The sequence below is a fragment of the Sinocyclocheilus anshuiensis genome, unplaced genomic scaffold, assembly GCF_001515605.1.
Source record: "Sinocyclocheilus anshuiensis isolate Anshui unplaced genomic scaffold, SAMN03320099.WGS_v1.1 scaffold1105, whole genome shotgun sequence".
NCBI lineage: Eukaryota > Metazoa > Chordata > Actinopteri > Cypriniformes > Cyprinidae > Sinocyclocheilus > Sinocyclocheilus anshuiensis.
This window is the reverse complement of record NW_015558596.1, coordinates 390,379-398,765: the sequence shown is the minus strand read 5'-3', so window position 1 is coordinate 398,765 and position 8,387 is coordinate 390,379. Positions and strand designations below refer to the sequence as shown.

The 8,387-nt window shown below is 35.7% G+C and overlaps 1 protein-coding gene across 1 annotated transcript in view; it reads left to right on the top strand.

Annotated features, from left to right (window-relative positions):
* col11a1b (collagen, type XI, alpha 1b) overlaps nt 1-8,387 on the top strand; it is an 87,387-nt gene that overhangs the window by 26,951 nt on the left and 52,049 nt on the right. The window contains exons 6-11 of the mRNA XM_016475807.1: nt 1,289-1,387; nt 2,079-2,162; nt 6,026-6,331; nt 7,046-7,105; nt 7,962-8,003; nt 8,140-8,202. Coding sequence (XP_016331293.1) covers nt 1,289-1,387; nt 2,079-2,162; nt 6,026-6,331; nt 7,046-7,105; nt 7,962-8,003; nt 8,140-8,202 — 654 coding nt within the window. The remainder of the gene's footprint in view (nt 1-1,288; nt 1,388-2,078; nt 2,163-6,025; nt 6,332-7,045; nt 7,106-7,961; nt 8,004-8,139; nt 8,203-8,387) is intronic.

Genomic DNA, 8,387 nt, shown 5'->3' with positions numbered 1-8,387 from the left:
GGTTGGTTAAAGGGTCAACAGTGTACAGGGGTCAGTTTGATTATTATAAGGGAACACGGTTCAATCTGTTTATATTATTGTTTTGATAAATGAACAAGTATTTTCTTTTTAAAAAATTATTTGTTTTCCCCTGTTTATTTATTATTCAAGGAATATCCTGTTTAATGATGTACTGAAGGGTAGTTTACTAATGAGTGTTGCAATAAAAAAAAAATTTTGCACCAAAATTACAATGTGTTATGTTTTTAGCAAGCATTTAGCTAAACTTAACCAGCCACCCTTTACACAAACCTTGTTACATTAGCTAAAATTCCATTGCCCATAAAGATACTAAATGATTAGTGATCGTTTATAAACATTTACAAATGATGAATAGTTGCTACTGCCAAAAATCATGAACAATTGATTAATAAATGATTAGTAAAGATGTGTGAATAGGGTAAATTCAGGTCTTTCGGGACACTTTTTGCCATCGAGATGACTGTTCATAAAGGTATTAATGATTAGTGAACATTTATAAACATTTGTAAATGATGAAGAGTTCCCACTTTAGATTGGGTACTGCAAAAACATGAACAAATAATTAATAGATTATTTGTTAAGATGTGTAAATATAGGTCTACATAACAAACAAAGACCAACAAATGAAGATCATATGAACTGAAAGTTTACTAACATTTGTAAGCATTTCAATTTACATGAAATAATCATATGTTAATTATTAGGTAATGTTTAGTAAGTTCAGTATTAACAAGATCATAATCTCACATTTCTAGCTATGTGAATATATATATTAACTAATGATCTGTTATGCATTATGGTTGTTAATGATTTATAAATTAAAGTAATTATTAAGTGTTACCATGCATCTTCCTTTTAGCATACAGTCACCCCAAAAAGCATTTGAACACTTAAAAATGTAGCCACACTTAAAAACCTATGAACCTCGTAGCGTTATTTAGCATAACATCAAAGCAAGTGGTTATTTAAAAATAAATAAATAAATAAAAATAGTAAATTTTTCAAGCAAAGAAAGAAAAGAGAGAAGTTTATGTTTAAAATCCCAAAACAGTATAGATATATTGGTCAAAATTATGCCCACTAAAAATAAAAAAAATAAAATAAATACATTTGGTTTGATATTTTATCTATTAAGTTTGCACTTTTCGTTTTGGATATCAGATATTTAAAAAAGTGTTCAAATGTGTTTTGAGGACTCTATACTGTATACTGTGAAGGGCTTTGAATTCAAGTATTTCTTTCTAACATGCATCCATCTCTCTCTCAGTACAATACTGAATACACCTATTATAATGAGTTCTATGACTACACAGAAGAAGTGACTGCCACTGAAAATCCCACTGACAACGTCGGTACTGAGACCAAGGTAAACACTCTTGCTCATCTGTATGGCCCAGGTGCCTGTCAATCACTGTTGGTTTTCTGCAGCCCTCCCACTTCCACACTGTGTGGTATCTTGTTTATTACCCCAACTCTCACACTCCACTGTTCTATTGCTCTCAGTAACGTTGCCTTTCTCTCTCCTCATGTGACATCACTTTTATTCAATTGCAGGGTCTAAATTTAACTTTTTGCTAGATCTGCAGATTTTGAGAAAATGTATTGACCATGAAACATTATTTCATATTGTGTTTATCAAGAACACTGTCATAGAGACAAAATACATGAAGCAGTTTTTCTTTTCTTTTCTTTTCTTTTCTTTTCTTTGCATATTAGACAAACAGTGCAAATCTATCCTATATAAATTTTTGATGATAAATGTTGCATTGTTTTTTTTTGTTTCCATTTGTAGACAGTTTTATTTCTTTCAGAGTGATTTTAAACAATCTACTGTTATGTTGAAGTTTGTAATAAAGTTACCGGCCAGCTGTTATTTACTTGCCAAATCCCACTTTTACTTGCATTTGAACTGCTCATATTTCATATTCCGATATAAACAGCTAAGAATAAGCAGTTGTTTTAAAATGAACAATAAATGAACATTCACATCTCATGATTAGATACATTTTTTCTTCATTCTGAGTGATGTGAATCTGTTGTGTGACATTTACTCATAGCCCAGCACTGTTGACACTGGAGACTACTATGTTGAGCAGGACTATGGCACTGAAGCCCCTTCTGTTTCCATTCCAGCCAACGAGGTAAAGATCTGCATGCTCCTATGTTTAATTTTCCATGGTCCATTTTAAGTGGATTTCTATTCAAATAGCCTTCTTTTGGTAAAGTTGATCAATTAAATCAGTTTTTCTAACTTTAGGAAATTATTATTTTGCACCTTATTTTCTGATACATTTAAATAATTGCTGTATTTTAGATCATGTTATTACAAAGCTATGAGAGAAAAGTAGAGAATTATCCATATTTGAGGTGCCAACTCTACTCGAGGTGGTTCAGTGTGGTTTGTCTTTACTGAGTGGTTGTACCTCAGTCTGATTTTTATGGGTAAAAGTCAAATAAAAACCACTATTCCATTTAACAGTTTACATTCAGCTGAAAGCAGCGAAAGCATTGCATTTTCCTTATTTATGTTATTTCAAAAGTTTGATGATTCTGTCACAGTTTGTTCTAAGACATCGCACAAAGTCTAAATGAGGAACATCCAGCTTTAACTGGAACAGTATGTCTTGCATTTAGCGTTGGCCAAATGTCTGGTTCAAATGATACACCTATTGGGCTGACACGGCCTCATAAAGCACTCCTGGTATATTATACAAAGGCTGGGATTAACTAGAGAAATCTTAAATACTTTTGTTCACTGCATAAAGGCCCCTGGGTGAGGAAAGCTGTCAGACTTAAAGCCAAAATAGTTTTCCAGTAAAAGAAAAAAGAAAAAAAAGAGCTGGAGGGCACAGGATGTACAGAGTGAGATGAGACACCAGTGCAGCATTATCACATGCAAGGTTCTTGTGGTTTGTCATTTTTATTAACCAAACCAATTCAGATTTCTGGATAATCATTTTATGATAACCTTTAGTTTCTGTTCACTGCAGTGGTAAAAATATTGAATGCTATTAGTTGTTTGTCACGTAAAGTTGCCCCAAAAAGTATTTTAACCATATATATATATATATATATATATATATATCTTTCATGACAACTCTAGGAGGGATTGGCATGGTAATGTACATGACAATGTTAATGTATTTGGTCTTGACGGAATAGATCTGCTACGATGCTAGTGCAAGAGCAACTACTTGCTAGAGCAAGTACCGAGACTTGCTACTGCCAATACATCCACAACATGCTGCTGTAAGCATGTAAGAAATACTACTGCTGTACATATAACACATATGAATAACCCCCCACAAAGCAGGAGACACGTTACACAAAACAATACAAGCCAATATATGCATGCCGCTGAATATAAGGATAAACTGCTGCATCAATGGACATGCATGTATCCACAATAGATAAGACCCCAGCATCCACCTGAGCAAATATCATAATTTAGTCATTTAATATCTGCTGTTACTTTCTACACTTCATCAGTCCCAGCGGCAGCATAACAGCTCGTTAATTCGTGTTCGTGCAATGATGAGATGGACAAAGTTAGCCGATGCATGCCTTTTTACTCTCTCGTGTAGATAAAGTTATCAGGGTTACAGTGTACAAACTCCTGGGTGGACTGACTTGAATGAACAAATAAAGCAGAATATAAACGTTCTTTCTCCGTTTTCTGAATTACACAACACATGATAGCATACGTCACATGAGCACTTTTCTCCGAACTACACTACCCATAATGCATTTCACTCAGAACTGCAAAAGCCATAGCGATAACTCTTAATTCCCTTCTCCCTCAACACTATCGTTGATATGACTGTGATAAGCGTGTGCTTCTGACGCTGCATGCAACTGAAATCAACCATGCACTCATCACAATGAAAACATCGACCTTAGAAATAACGAATGTGAACACTGGGATAATCGCCAATGTATATGGAGAACCCCAGTTGAAATGCATACAAAAGAATGCTTATTTTATTTAACTTGTTTTCATGTGCCTTACTATTAATGTGTCCTCAGAGCGATTACAAGCTCTAAACTAGAGACCTGCACTCCCGCGGGAGTACCGCTGGACCCGCGGGACCCAACGTAACAGGGTGCGGCGCGGGACAACTCTTGATGGGCGAGTGCGGGTGCGGGCGGGAAGAGACTCGTGTGTGTGCGGGATGCGGGAGAATAAAATGATTTGCGGGACTCCCGCAAAATAGAAATGATCTAAACCTAAAGTGTCTAAAACAAATAAATTGTTATTTATCTGTTGCACAAAAGCAAAAAGAACAACTAATATTAACATTAAAATGATTGACATTCGCAAGCTATGCATAGTTTCTATTTATAACACGTGTCTAAAGGGTTGCGCAATGTGGCCAATCACAGACTCAGCTGTTGATTTCTGGAATGCAATGGCCAATCAGAGGAGATTAAGTTAGAATCTACTCACCGCAATGCTGAAATTGCGTGCTCACGAATCGTCTCATTTTAACACACGAAGTGTAGACATTGTGAAAGATTCATTGTGCATATGTTCATTGTGCATATGTTCGTCGTGTTATAACAGCTTTATGAGATCGCGATGAACAGAGATGTCAGTTTTTAGTGATAATAAAGGAAGCTGCTCGCATTCTGCCATGCCAAACCATGTACGCAGCAGCCCATGCTTGCTTTTCTGTTAAAAATAACAGTGGTTTGTGAATGCTGATGCTTAGCCTCAATAACAAATATTTTATCGGGAACATTTATGTTGGGATGTTGTGGATCTTAGGAGATGTTACAGAACCATTTAATGTAAATTTCTTTGATGTGCTGAAAAAATCTATATAGATTACTTTTATGCGGGCTTTTGCTGGCGGGAGCGGGACAAAACATGAATGTCGCGGGCAGGATCGGGACCAGATAAGATATATTTCTGCGGGATAGGGCGGGCGCGGGACAGAATCTTGCGGGAGCGGGACTGAAAAATCCGTCCCGTGCAGGTCTCTACTCTAAACTGCCTTTTGCTCCAGCTGAATAAACACATGCTAAATGCTGCTGCTAATGTGCTTAATATTTCGCTACTGCATACAGTGCAAACTGCTAACATGACACTTAGTTTAAAATTGTTTATGGTTGCTCATTTTTTATTCAGTTAGGCATACCACACAAATATACACAGCGATATGGATTAAAAGAGCATTCACTTATCTTAGATGTTGATTTAGGCTGATCTGAAGTGCGCTGCCAACTGCTACAGCAAACAAAAGTAAGGTATTTGAATATTGAGCAGCGAGCTCATTGGCTACCGATACAGGAGAGAACCAATCAGCTGCCATGTGACAATGATGTCGCCAATGTACACAACAATATATAATACATTAAAGTTTTGTAGATATCAAAGTGTGTACGTGTGTGTGTATACTGAAAAATGCAGCTTTATAATATACTAGTAGTGTAATGCTAATGCATTTCCAATGAGCTGAAATACAATTGAAATGTACTTGAAGTACATTAAAACGATGCTTCAAATATACTCTAACTGTAGTTCATGAAGTATTAAAAGGACATTTTAAATGTATTTTAAGAAATACACTTAAATTGCACTAAATATACTTAAAGTGGTTCCAATTTAACACAATTTCAATATATTAACTATATTACAAATAGATTAAAATCAAACTTAAACATATCTTGAAATACACTTAATATACTTAAAGTTGTTTCAAAATAATACATTTAATATGCACTTAGTATAGTATAATTTAAATATAGTAAGTATGTCTGAAAAAGCACAATTTAAATATATTTCTTTTTCACCTGGGTATATAGCGAGAGAGAAGTACACACTGTCATTTCTAAACTGATCCCATTTGATGATGATGCTTTGAAAATGATGTTTTGCTAGTGCAATTGTAATTTCACCTGTAGAGCTTCATTAAATTAGTTCATTAGTTTGATTAGGTGTTTGCATTGACTAAGCTCCCTGTTTCTTTCATTCGCTGACCTACCTCCCCGGGCTGGGCAGAATCCATCGCCAAAAGAAGAAATAGCAGACGACTACATTACAGGGATAGAAGAAGTTGGAGTGGATCCCACCATTGCCACCAATGAGAATGTGGATATTGTGGAGTCCAAAAACACGAATGGTGCAGAAAACCAGTACTTTAAGGAATACGACATTAATGAATATGATGCAAAAGAGTTAGACCCCAGCATTTATGACGATTCGCTCTATGACTACAATACTAATGGAGCTAAACCCACTGGATCGACCTACGACAGCGAGTTTGGACTGGGCCGACCTGCTGAAACACAGATCACAGAGAGTAATGTGAGTAGACTTCTCCATCTTTATGTTGGAATCAAGTCAATTGTGTAGCAAGAGAATGTCAAGGATGTTTGTTTTTTTTAATTGCAACCACATAACTGTAATTCTAATGCTCATAATTACTAGGAATAATGTCCATTTACCTTACTACGTTTCAGTATGTCTGCTGAAACAGCAGCACATGAAAGTCTCTCAATTGTAGCCGTTTTGCTTGTGGTGTGTGGGAGACAGGAAATGAAAGGTTAGCTGTGTGATTGCAGTGTTGATCTGTGATAACTTGAGACTTATTTTCACAGTTCAACACAAGTACTCGTTTACACAGAGATTTACACATAAGCACATACTGACCACGGTGGCATTGTGCTCCTTTTCTTCATTCCTGGAAAGATATATCATCCTGGTCCACAAACACAAACCACACATGCACACATTAATGGGCTGAATTTAATATTTGTGTTAAATGACTATAAATATTGTCAAATGACTTTCCCTGTGGGTCTTGTAAGTGGACATTATAGGAAAAGATGGAGTTCACACTTAATTTCTAATCATCCTCACAGTAATCACTGAGCGTGTTCACCACTTAGCTTTATAGAGTTATAGAGTCCATTTTAGGCATTAGCTGTAGTGCTTAATGTGCTGTTTTACAGTTGTTTGGTCTACAGGAGTAGTACTTCCTCTGTCATTAAATCTCAGTTTGTTTTGCCTCTGTTGTAGGTAGGTGGTGGCTATGGCGGTGAGAAGGGGCAAAAAGGTGAACCTGCAGTCATTGAGCCGGTAGGTAAACTCTGCATGAAGCTTTTATAAGTACCAAATGAAATGCAGCTACTAATAAATGATGCATCATATTTTTTCCCCTCAATAGTGTGTCAGTTCAGAATGTGCCAGGCCGCTAACTATTATATATAAGTTTAAAGTTGAGAGGATTTTTAAATGTTTTTGAAAGTCTCTTATGCTCATCAAGGCTGTATTTATTTGATCAAAAATACAGTAAAAACAGTAATATTGTGAAATATTATTACAATTTAAAATAACTTTTTTCTATTTTAATATATTTTAACACTCCAGTCTTCAGTGTCACATGATAGAAATCAATTTCTAAACTGTTGATTTGGTGCTCAAGAATAATTTATTATCATTATAAATGCTGAAAACAGCTGTTGCTTAATATTTTGTGGAAACCATGGAAACTTTTTTTTGTTTTGTTTCTTTTTTTAAGAATGTAAAAGTCTTTACTATCACTTTTGATCAATGTAATGCATCCTACATTTTGGGGCTGTAATATTCCAATGTAGTCCTTCCTCCCACCTAACTACTCTTTGTACAGTTGTATGGCAAAGGGAAGATGGTAGCAGTCCAGGAAAAAATATTCTTACATTAATGCTTTGTAATGCAAATGTCAACGTATTATTCATCTGATTTTGACAGCAGTTGCATTATTCACTTTTCTTGAATAGTGAAATAGGCGATTGGTTCAGTTGAACTAAATGAACCACATCTTTTGGGTTCCTCTTTGTACTTCACTGATTTTCTTTTTATTTCTGTGCTGCTCATACTGTGAGATTTACGGCCTGCCAAGCATGTTACAGAACTGAAATGTTTTTCTTTTTCTCTCCCTTTTAATTCTTTTCAGGGCATGCTAGTAGAGGGACCCCCAGGACCACCAGGTTCCCCTGTGAGTATCAACTCTTTTCACACAAGGAGAAACTCCATAGGAAAACATGCCTTTATGGAAAATGTCAGTATAGAGTTGCGCAAGTGTTTCTTTCTGTGTTACGTTGCCTTTGACGTTTTGCTTGTCTTTTTTTCAGGGTCTCCCCGGCACTCCAGGTATACAAGGCTCCTCTGGCCTCCATGGAGATCCTGGTGAGAGAGTAAGTCGACATTTCCCAGAAAATCATCCCTCATCTGGGTTACTTAATATCTCTGTTTCTAAGATATCTTATTCACTTACACACACTTACACACGCTTATCACTTATCACTTTCACTTATCTTATTCACACACACACACACACACACACACATATATATATATATATATATATATATGAAGAGAA